This window comes from Rhinolophus hipposideros, assembly GCF_964194185.1.
Source record: "Rhinolophus hipposideros genome assembly, chromosome: 6".
Classification (NCBI taxonomy): Eukaryota; Metazoa; Chordata; class Mammalia; order Chiroptera; family Rhinolophidae; genus Rhinolophus; species Rhinolophus hipposideros.
In genome coordinates this window covers 10012196-10027055 of record NC_138052.1, presented here as the reverse complement: position 1 = coordinate 10027055, position 14860 = coordinate 10012196, and the positions used below count along the sequence as shown (strand labels likewise).

Sequence of the window (14860 nt, the reverse complement as noted above, 5' to 3'; positions counted from 1 at the left end):
TTCTGTTTAGATTCGACATAAAAAATAAGGAATGTTTCACGAATTTGCATGTCATCCTCGCACAGTGGGCCATGCTAATCTTCTCTGTATTGTTCCAATTTTAGTATATGTGCTGCCGAAGAGAGCACTTAGCTGTTTTTTAATCTAGTTATAATATTATAAAAAATATGCATAGTATCAGATGGGCACTAGACTTACCAGAGGGATCACTTCATAAATTATATAAACGTCTAACCACTATGCTGAAACTAAAATAACATTGAATATCAACTACAATTTAAAAAAATAGCCTTGGGGTATAAGTGCAGCACAGTGAGGATAATCAATAATATCGTAATAACTAAGTATAGTATCAGATGGGTAATACTTACTGGGGTTATCACTTTGTGAGGTATATAAAGGTCTAATTACTGTTTTGTACACTTGAAACTCATAATAAAGTAAATCAAATTCACCTCTCACAACCTATTTCCAAAGCATTTACCAAGCACCTGTCATGCGTAACTGGGAGCTAAGGAAACAACAAAGACGACAACGTAGATTCAGAAGAGAGTTTATCCTTCTAATGAAGTTGAACAAGAACTACAGTACTGAACGCAAGATGCCTTCATAAGGTGCTCATTATTCCTGCCCATAATCATAAGTATTTCTAAACAGCAAACAGGCAGCACCTGACCAGTGAATGACTGATTTACGTTTAAGTAATTCTAAAGAAAGGCTCTTCCCTTGCTTACTACCAGCCGGTACAGAACTCGTCCCCACCAGGACCCCCGCTCCCAAGCCCTGGTCTCCCTGCCTCACCTCTGCCCAAAGCACCACCTAACATGTTGGCGGGACAGAAAGAGGACAGGGGAAACGAGAGGATCATACACTTGTGTGACACACACACACTCACTCTTCTCTCATGCACAATTCCTCTCAATCTGAACCCCCAAAGAAAGAAGAGAAGGGCACAGGGGAGGGACTGGTGAAGACCTCCAGCTACCAGGCTCCTCTCACTACAGTTACACTATCAGAAAAGGAAAAGAGACAAAGGAGGAGAAAAGAAAGGGGGAAAGGAGAGAAAAGCTATGCTGTACCCTCATCCCACATCCTCAGCTCCTACCTCAGCCTTCACAAAACAAAGGCCCCCAACTCGACTCACCTCTCTCCACTCCTTTCCCAGGAGCATTTCCCAAGGGCCTCCTTCCCTTTAAAACACACTAGTCTCCTCCCAGCTTTGCTGGAGCCAGGCCTCGGGAGTCACATTCTATGAAATTAGAAAATAAATACCCACTGAATGTAATTCACCAATTGTTAATATTCTAACCTTTGCCTTCTAGTAAAGCTTTGCTGTAACTGTAGTCCATTTTTTAATGATAGGTTGCTTTTAGAATTAGAGGTTTAGTTTATACCAAGAAACCTAATATTAAACTACTATTCACACCCATTGGGCAATAGCTGCTTTCCCCGCTGTTACAATATATCTTGCCTGTCTGGCTTTACACTGAGACCCGGAAGCACGGCCTCTGAGTACTCAAAATTGGAATCCCAAGAATGTGAGGGTTAGCTGCTTTACTCCAGCCCATAGTTTCACATTCAGTTCTAATAACTTAGTTGATTTCCAAGTTCATGGCTAATGAGAAGGAATACATTTCACAGAGAAAAGCATGCCACTCACCAAAGGCTGAGCGCCTAAGAAGTGCCAGGCCCTTGGAGATAGGCATCGGCCAATACACAGTGATCCCCACCTCCCTGCCTTATGTAGAGTGGGCTCAGAGAGGGCAAATACAAATAAAAATGACTGTAAATAAAATAATTACAAAATGTGACAGTTGCTAACAAGGATATAAACAGAGCTGAGGAACTTGCACTTTCTCAGGATACGAAGAGCAATTTCCTTTCCAATGCGGTTGAAATCCAGAATGAAACATTGCATAATTGATTGACCCTCAGTATACTCTAAATCTTTTTTTTAAATTAAATCCTAGATCCTGGCTTGTTACCACCTCCTTATGTTAAAAGCAGAATGCCATTCCAATCACCTGTAGTAGAAGTAGTAAATGGAGGGTTTAAGGTAGCATTTCCATAGGTGGTAATTACCAAAAGTGGGTCACTGAGAAGTGAAGCAGGAAGTAGGCTAAAGAGTATGCCTTCAGCTACTTCAAAACTAGGCCTAGGGTGGGCCCTGACAGATACTCTTCCTTCACCTTGTCAAGATCACTTAGCAAGCACCCTGATTCCTGGGATCTATAATCCTTACTAGTTGCATACTTAGTTGCTTTAGGTAACTTTTGTAGACTCAGGGGGCACAAAACCATATTGTGGAAAACGGGTTTCTTAGCAAAGTGGAGTATATTCCAAACAAGGAACCAACAAATCAACCCCACTTAAACTGAAGACTGCCAAGTTAATTTAAAACACTACTCTCGCTTTCTACAATATTTAATTCCAGTCTAAACTCAATCACACCAACCAATCTTTGAGGAATAGTTTTTAAATTATATTATCAGAGGTACCTAATCTCTTCAAAGATGCCAAACACTATAACCTAATGTCAAAACCTACTGACTAAGAGATACCACTGACTGCAAATCTGACCCACAGAGGCAATCTGAATTTCCATCAAGAAAGCTGTAAGCCCATAAGCACCAAATAATGGAGCAAAAGTGAATCCAGGCTTCATCTGGGCCTCAGAAGGAAAAAAACCAGCTCTGAATTGTCATTTTGGAAGAAATCTACATTTCTTACAATTCAAATATAATTTCCCCAAGTTTAACTCCAAGACTTTTGTTATTTTGCTTGGTTTGCTTTGTCAAACAAAATTATTCATAAAGATTCTAGATTTGTTCCTTGCTACTGTATCTCCACTTCTTCCCATAAAAGCCCGATCTACATTAAGTTAGTAGTCGGAAAGCTTCCACCCGGCCTTTCTTTCTAAACACTGCAGCTGTAACTGGGGGGAGAGGGGAGGGAATGGGGTTTGAGATTTGTAGTTCAGTCCTCTTGTTACAAATTAGGAATTGGAGAGGAATGATCTCTCTTTTTTAATGACCTCCAGAGAATTTTCCATCACCCAGCTCCTCCGTAACCACCAGGAAATTCTCCCCTTAGTTTCTTGGGCACCATCCTCAAACCCCCCCCCCATCTACCTGTGCGGCTACTTCCTCTTCCAATGGAGAACATCAGCCTTGCAGAGACCCGACCCCTCAGACTCATCATCCTCTGCGCGAGAGCCTGTGGCTTCCAGTCTCAGAATTAAAGCCAAAGTCCCTATGAAGACCAAGCTCTGCGTGATCCAGCCAGCCTCATCTCCTTCTACTCTTTCCCTCACTCCTTGCTCACATCCCTACACTCATTTTCTACCTGAAATGTTCCTTCCTCTCCTTTGGAGGCTTTCTCCAACGTTACCTCCCCCTCCACCCCCACCACCCCATGTACAACTATAACCTTCCAACTTCTTAGCATCCTAACAAACTTCCTATTTCACGTATTTTATTAACTATTTCCCCCAATGTAAGTGCAAGGAACGCAAGGATTTGTTTTGTTCACTGTTGTTATCCCCAAGGCCCCGAACGGTGCAAGTCACCTGACAAAAGTTCAGGAAATATTTGTGAATGAAGATTCATTCACTTAAGGAATGTTTGCTGGGCACCTGGCTGGGGCCAAGACTGTTCAAGTCCCGACAAGCGAGCCACTATCCCCGACCTGCACGCCCCAGACGGGGCCCTGAACCACAAACAGAAAGGTGCAATACAAGGCTGGAAACTGAGGCCGCGTGCAGACATGCCAAATGCTCAGACTGAGAGAGAGACCTCGGCCTCGCCTTTCTGCGCCCAGCCCAGCTCCCCGCCACCGCGCAGTCCTCCAGGGATGCCCTCTGGGTACCGGGGACGGACAGGTTGCTCGTCCAGAGGGGCTACTTCCGGCCTCTTCCCGCCGGGCGCAGGATTTAACGACACAAATTTAAGTCTCTACTCTTCAGCCTCCGCCCCCGCTCCTTTGCTCCAAGGCCCGCTCCCCACAGCGGCCTGGGACTGAAGCCCGCAGGTCCCAAAGCACTTTCCCCTAAGAGCTCCCTACTTCCGCGGTCCCCACCTGCTCCCGGCGTCCCCTGCGGCTCCTCTCTGCGCGAGCGCGAGCGGCCCCACGTGGGATCCGGCTAAGCGGGCGGCGCTCAGAGGCTGGCCACGCCCCCAGAGTGGAGCAGGTTTCTGATTGGCTGCCCCTCGCTCGCCCGAGCGAAATTTGGGAGGCTTGTGACTGCGCCTCCAACGGCGCTGCCAGTCGAGTCTTGCGCTACCGCTCCTTGCTCGCCGCCGCTTCCGCTGGCTCCCTGGAATTCTTGCAGCCAACCCCGCCGGCATGTCTCAGGTATAACGTGTGCCCAGCCTGGCTGCCCAAGTGCAGCGGGGCGGGAGCCCGGTGCGGGGACCGTTCTGCAGGCAGAACTCCGCAAGGTCTTTCCCCGCTTGGCTCCGCTTGTTCTCCTGGATCCATGCCCAGCCCTGACTCTGGAGAGAGCCTTGTGAGGGCAACTTTGCGGTGTGGGACTCCCAACAGTGCCACCTACCCCGCCACTGCTGGGAAGTTGCCCATCCGGCGGACTTCGCGGAGACGCAGGGAGAGGGGTCGGAGGCGGGGGTCCCAGGTAGAAAGATGGGAGGTGGAGAGTTGCGTGGATTGAAGGAGCAACGGTGATGCGTCCCGCGCCGGGAAGGACTAGACGGGAATGGGGCGCCACGCGGAGTGGGGAAGCAGGGAAGCCGCGGCTCAGAGCGTGGAGGTCAGTGCAAGCTGGGGCCGAGGGGCCGGCGCCCGGGAAGGACAGCGTGCGCCCGGGGAGGAGTGACTCGGAGGCCTGCCCTCCCTCGGATGCAGACGCGGTGTCGGCGGCCTCTGGCTCGCTCGCCTCTCACCAGTGCGGCACTGGGACAGAGGTTGGCGCTGGACGCCCAGCCCCAGGAAAGGGGGCTGACGACCTCGGGCCACTGACCCCGACGTACTCATTCCCTGCCCCCTTCTCAGCTGTTTCCAGCACGCTGTGCGCCCCTGTCACAGGTCAGGGCTTCACCGGGACGTCAGCCATTCCCCAGTCCGAGCCGGGTGTGGCCGGGCCGTGTGCCATGCTGCCCTTCCTGCGGAGTACACTTCCCCTGCAGGCAATCTCTGCCTGTCTCGGTCACCACTGTATTTCCAGTGCCCGAGACCTGGCCGAGTTGAGAGCTCCCTATACACAGATGTTGATCAACAAATGAAGCACTGTGCTTCCCCTCTTTGTTTTCTGAATCTTTCTAGCCGCCCTGTTGGGGGGGGGGGACCCTTGGGTGGGGGCGTGCTGCTTTTCCTCACCCACATGGCAGGAGGAGTGCTGCCTCTCCAAGCCCGCCTCCCCATTGCCGAGCTCTAATAGGCCTTTCCTCTCCCTCACACTTAGGCCGAGTTTGACAAAGCCGCTGAGGCTGTTAAGCACCTCAAGACCAAGCCAGCAGATGACGAGATGCTGTACATCTACAGCCACTACAAACAAGCCACTGTGGGGGACATCAATACAGGTATGCCGAGACAAGTTTGGGAGGGCCCCGGTCACAGCAGGCTCAGCAGCCTTCCCCGGTGCTGGAACTCCTACTCAGTGGGAATCTCACTCAGAACCACCCAAGATCCTACTCTTGGGCGGGGCGTGGTGATGTTTCATGATGTTCCTGGGGTTTATGCTGGGAGAGGTTCCCCAAAGATCAGTTCCTGGATGGGATTCATAGACCCTGTACTTTTCTTGGTATCTTGGTAGCTCAAGTAGCATAACTAGTTTTTTTAAATCCTAGTTTTAGAAGAACTTTACTGATTATCAAGAGCATTTCCCATCTACTTGGGAAGACGCATAGGCCCCAGCTTGGAAGAGACTTGTTCCAAACTCTCAGCTCAGTACTAGGTATCTTTGTTGAAACACACTGCTTCCACCCCAGAGGGGCAAGATCAAAGTCTTGAAGCACTTGGCAGGCAGGCCAAAGCCCAATATCAGGAGCCGAGAAGCAGCTGGCTTCTTGGGACAGATTAGAGCATTTGTGCCGAAACAGTTCCCGGTGACCATTTATTCCCTGCCAAAACAGCTTGGTACAGATTTTGAGGCCATAGTTTTGGACTACCATATTCTATAATACTGCCTTTCCTGCCCTGGCTGGTTTTCATTCTGCTCCAAAGTCTCTGAAACTTGTGTATATACTGAGGCAACAGCAGGGTGCAGTCCATGGCAGGACAGAAGGAAGTCACCCCTGCCCCTGTTCAAGAGGGTGAGCGTGGCCCCCAGTTCCTCTAGTTGGGGTGGAGAGTGGAGCAGATGTGTTGGCTGCCAGCCAGCTGGAAGCAGGAGAAGGTGCCAAATCAAACTTGGGTTCATAGCAAGGGCTGGAGTGAAAAAAGTCTTGTGACAAAGGTGAGTTTTACACGGGATTTATAAACTCTGTATCCTCCGAGGGAGTGGAAGGAGAAATGAATTGGGGTCAGGGGGACCAGATCAGCCGAGACGCTCTTCTGCCAAGCAATATTTTCACAGAGTCTGGCCTCTGCCCTGCTTTCACAGAGGATAAGCACGCTGGCTCGGGAATCGATCGCTTCCTGATCGGGGAGGTATCAGCACCCCTTAGGATTGCATGGTGCAATACAGTAGCCACTAGCCACGTGTGGTTATCTGAATTTAAACTGAAAATAGTTCAAATTTTTAAAAATCAAAAATTCAGTCTTCAGTTACAAAAACCACCATTCTAGGTGCTCAGTTGCCACAAATGACAGATGGCTCCTGAGTTGGACAGCACAAGTTACATTTCCATCGTCGCAGAAAGGGCTGTTGGGGTGTGCTGCTGTAGGACTTGGATGATGACGCTGCAGGTACACCTCCCAGGTATCCCAGAATACTTTCCTGAAAGCAGTTGGGAAGACTCAGTGTTCCTCAGACACGGTGGTCCAGGCTGTGGGCACCGCGATTGCTCCCCTGACCTTTGTTCTCAGTGTGGCAGTAAAATCGTCAGCAGGGAAGTAGTGTGTTTCCCAAGTGCCGCCAATAACAGGTCTGTAAGAATTAAACCATGGTATAACTTAAAGAAAACTTGCCATCAGGGAAAACCTCCCACAATCAACAAGAAATAGACTAATAATTTGGTAAAACGATGGGGCAAGGATATGAACAGACAATTCACAGAAAAGAACACCCAGGTAACTGATAACAATAGTTCATGAAGGAAAGAAATGGGGTGGGAGGGAAACTTCATAGTAGTCCCCTTGTAGCATCTGAATTTCTAGCCATATGCATGGATGTAGTACTTGTTTTCTAATTACGCTTTTTAAAAGGAGAAATTTTGGGGTTATTTAACTTATAAGACAGGATTCCTTAGTAATGAGAATAGTTTTCCTCCTGTTTCCTCTAGGTTTAGTTTAGATATCTATATACTGTTCTAGGCCCATTTAACTCCATGACAGAGTGTAGAAGGAGTAGCTGTAATAAAAGATGGTTTTCATGGCAAGAAAGTTGATAACGTTCTCCATTAGAACTCAAAGTGGATCTAATGTCTTTCCCTTTCTTGTTTAAGAACGGCCTGGGATGTTGGACCTCAAAGGCAAGGCCAAGTGGGATGCCTGGAATGAGCTGAAAGGTAATTGTTCTAATCAGTTTCCTTAGTTTGTGAAGCCTAGTAATGAAATACTCTTTATTATGGGTGATTAAAGGAGTGAGGAAAGAAAACAAAGTGGATGAGGCACATGTTGGAAACCAGGTTGACCAGTGTCAGAATGGAAAAAAACTGGGCCACCTACTTTTTTTCCTAATGCCATTTATGCCTTTTCCAAAAGCACCATGTCTGAGCAGTGGTATCATCTGGAGACGATGAGCTGGGGCTAGGCCACTGAAACACAGATTAGAAGGTGATATAGTTGGCCAGGGCTTTCTATATTTATTCGGAATAAGGGGTGGTTTCCTTCCCATACCTTCCTTTCCCCCACAAAGCCAGGCAGTAACCCCATAGCCCAAGCAGCCCTCCACTTCCCTTCCAGCCAGAAAGGCACAAAAAAAGAAGCGAATGAGCTAATGCATGGCAAGTTTCTGGCACCTTACAGGCTCAGTGAATGGAGCTATTATATGCTAAGCAACAGCAGCCAAGAAGTGTTTCAGCTCCTACTAAATCACGTGCCACCTGCGACAGCAAGACCCAAAAGTTGGCACCAAAGTGCCTGCCAGCTTTTGTGTTCTTGCTAGCTAGTTTCTGAATAAGCCCTCTGTCTTCCTGCAAATGAGAAACCCTTCAATTCAAAAAGGACCAGAATACAATAAAAACACTCCTAGGATTTGCTAAGTAACTAGAACGGGAATGCCTGTCCATTTTCATTGAGCATTTCCATACCATCCTCGGGCCCCGTGCTCTCCAGTGCTTTAGAACGTGCTCCGATTCCTGGCGGGTATCTCTCCTTCGCTATGGCATCCAAGAAGATAGATGTTGCTCTTTCTCAGGGATATAGTCAGTGTCCCTTGTACAGCAGCAAGAAAGCAAAGATTTGCCTTATTACCCTCTAAAAGCCAGCTACTTTTGCTCAGAGTTCTCAAATTTTTTCTTATAACTTCTCTCTGGGGAGAAGACGGTGCCAGGCTTTGCTTTTTCACTGCCAGCTTATCAGCTCTGGGAGACAAAGCTCAGCAGAGAAATGCTTGATAGGCCAAAGCCAACCGTGAGAGGCAGCAGGACCGGTAAAGTCACCAGGCTCCCATGTTAGAGTTTCCTGCCTGTCAAGAGGGCCCAACCTTTCTCCCGAGGCTCAGGTTAAACCACTCACTCATGACAGTGGGGGCCTCACATGGCCAGCAGGCCAGTGACAGGCCTCAGGACAGCCCTACACACATGGGTTCAGTACTCTATGGAGCATTCGCTATTGGCCAGACTCTTCAAATACCTCAAGTCAAATCCTGGCCAGGTCTCTGAGATGTAGTGAGTAGGACCCCCCCCCCCACTTCACAGGTGAGAAACTGAGCCTCAGCGTGTTAAACCAGGGCTGTCTGGGTATCTAAAGCTGCTGCTTTTCTACCATGCTGCTTCTCTGACCGACAAGTTTCTTTACAGGGACTTCCAAGGAAGATGCCATGAAAGCTTACATCGACAAAGTAGAAGAACTAAAGAAAAAATACGGAATATAGGGACTGGATTTGGCTACCAGCCACGCATTTCATCTAAACTGATATCATGCCTTGTTTTTCTAATACTGTGGATGAAGTGAAATAACAGAAATAACCTGTTAACCCGCTTCCTCAACTCTGTCCAGGGTATGGCTCTAACAGATGAGGGGCTGAAATGGTTACTGACCTTGCTGACTAGTTTTTACCTGTAGATCAATTAAAAGTGCATTTGTTACTTTAAGCCTTTGGCAATCTGGTTTATTGAAATAATTTACTCTGGTCCGATCTCACTTCCTCACTTCCTTTTTCTAAAGATTTTCTCTGGATGTGTTTGAGCTCACCCTCCACTGTATTCTCTGGGGGTATAAGGCAGGTGGTCCCACCTGTTCCCGGCCTGAAGTGCACTCACCTGTGGGGAGGTAAAGGGTCTTTCCCACTTCCTTTTCCCTCCCAATTCCAGCTGCACCCATCAGGCAGGCTGGCTGAGGCTTCAGTCTGTAGGTACTTCCAGCCCTCTGTCAGAAACATTGCAGGCCTCCTGCACTGAGGAAGGCAAGCTTGATGAGTGTGAGGTTTGTCTCAGGTCTAAGCAGACGCACATTTAGTTCCTGACTGGGGCTTCTGCCCTTGCTCATTTTCTTTAAGTGTGTCTGCGGTAGGGCCCACAGGGAGCTTGGCCATGGGCAGCTGGGCCGCCAAAAACGAGTGGGAGGCAGATCAGGACCCAGGGTAGGCCGGGGGTTAGGCTTCAGAGAAGACCCTGGAGCTTGACCCTGGAGGATGTAGTTGCTTAAAAGTAAGAAAGAAGGGCCGGCCTGGTGGCTCAGGCGGTTAGAGCTCCATGCTCCTAACTCCAAAGGCTGCCGGTTCGATTCCCATATGGGCCAGTGGGCTCTCAACCACAAGGTTGCCAGTTCAATTCCTCGAGTCCCACAAGGGATGGTGGGCTGTGCCCCCTGCAACTAGCAATGGCAACTGGACCTGGAGCTGAGCTGCGCCCTCCACAACTAAAACTGAAAGGACAACAACTTGACTTGGAAAAAAGTCCTGGAAGTACACACTGTTCCCCAATAAAGTCCTGTTCCCCTTCCCCCATAAAATCTTAAAAAAAGAAAGATAGCTGTCAGACCCTCCCTGCCAGATGTTTCCCTTCAGTCATTTCCAGAGCCCTGCTAGGGAGATAATACTTCTCACATTTTTCAGGTGAGGGTGCTGAATGCTGAAAGTAATTCAGGAGAAGCTCTCTGAGACCCGTTAGCTCCCAATTCTTTCCTCCAAAGCCCGTGCCCTGGTCTTAAACATAGTTCAGCCTCACACCAGAAGAGCACTGGGGCCTGAGCATTACAGCGACTTGCCCAAGCTCACTCAGCTGGTGAATAAACTAAGAACGAGCATTTAAGTGCACATCTCCCTGGTTCAGAAGCCTGGACTCCCCAGCGTGGCTTCTCACGCATGACCAACACGGTAGTGGGAGAACCGGGAACAGCAAGGAGGGCAACTGTCTGCTATGGCTAGAGTATGGCATCCCCTCAATGTAAAACGGGCCTGGGTCATGGAAAGTTTTAGTAACCAAGTTGCAAAGTACAGAATGTCACTATGGGTGATGAGGGTCATCAGCGTCTGAGAACAGGGATTCCTGCTGTCCAGCCCAGCCTGCCCATGGAAAACTCGCCCAGCAGCTCAGGTGTAGACAGGGAGTTTGTCCCTACAAAGCAAGGGGGTCAAGACCCAGACATGCGGCCCAGGTGAGTGACTTCCTGAGCAGCAGTGCCATTTACGTGAGAGTTAGTCTTTCCCGGGTGCTGATGTGACTACGGATATAGGGGGCAGGAAGCCTAGTCCTGCTCGCCCCCCACCTAGCTCCACTGCACCCAGACTGCCAAGGTCAACAACCTCAGGCATCTTTGAGCGCCAAGGAAGCAGAAGGGAGCCACAGCCACTCACGTGTCCCCATATCTAGACCATCTTCGTTTAGTCACCGGCTGTTTCAGGAGTAAATCAAAGGAAAAACAACCTTAAATGAAGTCCAAGGAGTGGTTTTTGTCCAAACAGACCTGGCTCCAGGGTCAGGCCGAGCACATTTGCCCAGAGGGTGGCAGTGAGCACTAAGTGAGGTTATGTGAGAAGCTCCTGGCATAGAGTGGGTGCCCAGTGTGTGGCACTTCATCAGTTTTTCTCACACCAGCTTTCAAAGCAACGCTTGTCCCCGGCACGTCCCTTGCAATATCTATGGGAGTCAAGGACCGAGTACAGGAGCAAATTATCACTCCTTCGGTAACGCCGGAGAGGGTGTGGATAAGAGAAGCTTCTGCCCTATTTCTAGCTTGTGAAAGGCAGCCAGGGCCTGTAGGCGTGTGCTCAGGCACCAAGTCAGAGAAAAATGGGCCTCTGCCTAGGGAAGCCCTGATAAAGGCAGTGCCGTCTGGTGCTTGACTTACGCTGCTAAGACTGTGTTATGATATGGGATAGTTCTCCCGCAGAGGCGGACGGGAGAGAACCACTGTGGGAGTGAAAAGCTTAGATCCAAGGCCCATCCGCCCACCACTGGTGTGGCCTCTGATTAATGGTTGTCATTTGCTGAGAACTTGAAGGGCCCCTCTCCCACTCAGATTCATTGTGTGGTTCTCGAAGTTATTCCTGTGGTGCCTTGAGTTGGGCTTTACCACTCATCGCTATGCTCATTATTCGAATGAGGAAATTAAGGTTCGGGCGATAGGAAGTGGATCCCAACCCCGGGCTCTCTGATCAGAACAGCCCTGCTCATCTCTTCCGTCACGTTCCCTCTCATGACTACTGGCTGCCACTCAGCTCTGTATCTCCACGGTCCATCAGCTGATGAGTTTGACCCTCATCTCACTAAGCTAGCGTAAGAGTCTCTGAAATCCCTTGCCTGCTGTGCAACTCCTTCCTGAAGAGGGGCTTAGAAACACAGGTCACATCTCCAAGGCTGAACTGGGGCCCTGATGAGCTGTACTTTTTTGAGCACCTCAGGTCATTCTGAGGCCCTGCCAAGTTTGGGAGGGGCCCTTGTCACTCACTGGAAAGTAGTGGCACCGGTTTCTCAGAAACTAATGGTGGTGTGATGTTGTGAGAACATGTCCCCAGTCGCCTCGGGGTCTGTGTCTGCTCCCATGTCTCTGCAGACGTCCATGGACAGCCCAGGGGTGTTTCACAGGGTGTTACGCGGGAACACATGAGGCAATGGGGAACAGGATAGGACACAGTCTCACCCTCCCCTCTGTGGGGTGCCCACAGTATCCCTGTGGTACTTCTTACACCAATCGGCTTTGGTGACAGATTTACCTGTGAATACCACTTTGGTCTCTCAAGTGTTAAATCACGTATCTTCTTGGAGCCACATTTCCTTCATCCAAAAAATGTGCTGATAAAGTGAGTAAGGTTTTAAGCACAATAGCTAGCAAAACAGCAGCTTGCTAGCAACCTGGAGATCTTTCCTAGTGTGCATAATCTACACTCAGTATTTCCCTCCCCACTATCTGGACACGTCTTGGCCTGGAGCCACAGAGTGGTCTGCTCCCCACTTTGGCAGTGCTCCAATAATTTGGGGGTCCACCATGCAAGTAAGCGTGGGTTGTCCTAGAATGTTCTCCCCACAGCAAAGTAGTTCCAGGATCCGAAAGCCTGGGAACCAATGCTGTAAATCAGGGAGCAAACATCTCATGGGACATGGAAAGGCCACTAATTACAAGCCCAACATACATAGACGTGGGGCAAGTTATGTCATCTCTGTAAGCCTCTGTAAGTTTCTTCATCAATAAGATGGGGCTGAGTAGAAGGTCATGTGTCCAGTGTACATAGGAAGGAAAGTCACAGGAGGGGGAACAGAAGGCTCTAGGGGTGGCTGGCTTGTCAGAAGTCAGGCTGGGAGGTTGAGAGGGGGTTGTTTAAGCAGCCAGGTGATCTAAAGTGCTTAAATTTAAATTACAGGTATTTGGAGTTGAGGGTGAGCCAAGAGAAATATCCAGAGGAGGCGAGCTGTAGCAGAATTATGCCTTTGGGACCTGGGTCAGGGCAAGATAACACCTCTGCCCTTGGCAACTCCCACGGAAGACAAGCTCAGAACTTTTTCCCCTTATTTATTTGTGTGATTGCACATGACCTCTTTTTTAAATAATTTTTTATTTTTCAACTATTTTCAATAGTTGACATACTTATAAATTCACTTTAAAAAAAAAAAAGAAGGCGCAGCTCACAGTGGCCCATGTGGGGATCGAACCAGCAACCTTGGTGCTACCGGCACCACGCTCTAACCAACTGAGCTAACTGGCCACCCCTATGACCTCTCTTTTGAACAGACTTGGGAGAGTTAAGAACAGACCAAAGAATAAGCAGAGCCCCTTCCGGATAGATGGCTCAGGTGCCATACTTGCCTGATGGAGCTGGGGTACCCTCTCTGCACTACGCCCTGCTTTGCAACACCCCCCTGTCTTGGATACAACTCAACCCTTAGAAGACCAGGAATCAATCAACCTGCAGCTTTTTCTTATGTTTTATAAGTTTTGCTAAGTATCCTTGCTAAGTAATAAATGAACATGAGACGAGATTGCAAATATTTTCCTTTTCATGTAGCTGTAAAGATAGCCCCAATAAAGCCTTTCCAGGAAAATTGGTGAAATACCAAACATAGCTCAGGACTCTTCTGCACTTAGGGGAAGAGGGTAATCTCAGGTAGACTAAGGGTGTAACTTGTGGCGCTCCAAAATGCCCTGCTGTAGTGGGTTGAATTGTGTCCCCCAAAAAGATATGTCTAAGTCCTAACACCCCACACACCATACCTGTGGATGTGACCTTATTTGTAAATAGGATCTTTGCAGAGGTAATTAATATAAGTATCTCAAAATAAGGTCATTCTGAATTTAGGGTCGACCCTAATCCAATGATTGGTGTCCTTATAAGAGAGAAGAGAGGGAGATCTCATTGAGGCACAGAGACACACAGAGGAAAAGGCCAAATCAAGATGGAAGCAGAGATTGGACTAACACAGCTATTAGCCAAGGAGGGCTAAGAGCTACCAGCAACAGCAGAGGGAGGCATGGAATAGATTCTCCTCAGTTCCCAGAAAGAACCAACCCTGCCAATACTTTGAATCCCGACTTCTGGCACCCAGAATTGAGGGAGAATAAATCTCTGTTGTTTTAAGTTACCCAATTTATGTGATTTTCTATGGCAGCCCTAGGAAATGAATATTCCTGCTGACCCCTGCCTGTGGGCTGGTCCCTTCCACTAGTAGCCCTTCTTTAGAAGTAAGACCCCGAAGACCTTTGTCAAGTACAAATGTGACACCATTACCTGGGGGGCTCTCTTGTGAATATGTGATTGGGTTCCTCTCTGTGAGAGATCAGGGGTCTTAAAGGAACCGGAGCACAGTTTTAATGGAAATCGTGAACAAGATAGAGCTTGGGTTGACGCCAACGTGTCCACACTGATCAATCACCCACCAATACCAGGCATTAGCATTCAGTAGATGTGCCAAAAGAAAGAAAATGGGGACTGCAAAGTGGGACGGGGTGATGGGGCCGATGACCTGGGTCCTTAACACAGTTTTGCCCAAGTGTGGCCCTGCAGGACGATGCCAACTCATCAAGCCACATGTTGGGCTAGAAAGAGCATGTGCATTGCAGATAGATTCAAATTTGAATCACAGCGTGGCCCCTTTTGGCCTTTGTGACTTTGAGCAAGTTTCTTATTTTCCCTGAGCCTCAGATAATT

General features: G+C 48.6%; 2 protein-coding genes across 11 annotated transcripts in view; one reads left to right on the top strand and one right to left on the bottom strand.

Moving 5' to 3' along the window:
- Window positions 1-4118, bottom strand: part of LOC308499348 (UPF0538 protein C2orf76 homolog) — a 63806-nt gene extending 59688 nt beyond the window's left edge. The window contains exons 1-3 of one of the 10 annotated variants that reach the window (XM_081052643.1): window positions 3868-4088; window positions 3132-3252; window positions 1145-1249 (exon numbers count right to left, since the gene is read on the bottom strand). The gene's annotated coding sequence lies outside the window, so the exon portion shown is untranslated. Of the gene's footprint in view, window positions 1-1144; window positions 1250-3131; window positions 3253-3794 lie in introns of all 10 variants that reach the window. The other 9 variants (XR_013993575.1, XM_081052647.1, XM_081052645.1 and 6 more) reach the window with 9 other exon arrangements.
- Window positions 4119-4154: 36 nt separating this feature from the next.
- DBI (diazepam binding inhibitor, acyl-CoA binding protein) lies at window positions 4155-9371 on the top strand. The gene is made up of 4 exons (XM_081051823.1): window positions 4155-4353; window positions 5417-5534; window positions 7560-7622; window positions 9078-9371. Exons 1-4 carry the CDS (start codon window positions 4345-4347, stop codon window positions 9149-9151), a joined length of 264 nt encoding a protein of 87 aa, XP_080907949.1. The 5' UTR covers window positions 4155-4344; the 3' UTR covers window positions 9152-9371.
- The last annotated feature ends 5489 nt before the right edge of the window (window positions 9372-14860 follow it).

What these genes read in the sequence shown, in the direction of transcription:
- DBI (XM_081051823.1), top strand. An exon ending in TGTGGGGGACATCAATACAG is followed by an intron (nt 5,535 to 7,559) that starts GTATGCCGAGAC and finishes TTCTTGTTTAAG; the next exon opens with AACGGCCTGGGATGTTGGAC. An exon ending in TGCCTGGAATGAGCTGAAAG is followed by an intron (nt 7,623 to 9,077) that starts GTAATTGTTCTA and finishes GTTTCTTTACAG; the next exon opens with GGACTTCCAAGGAAGATGCC.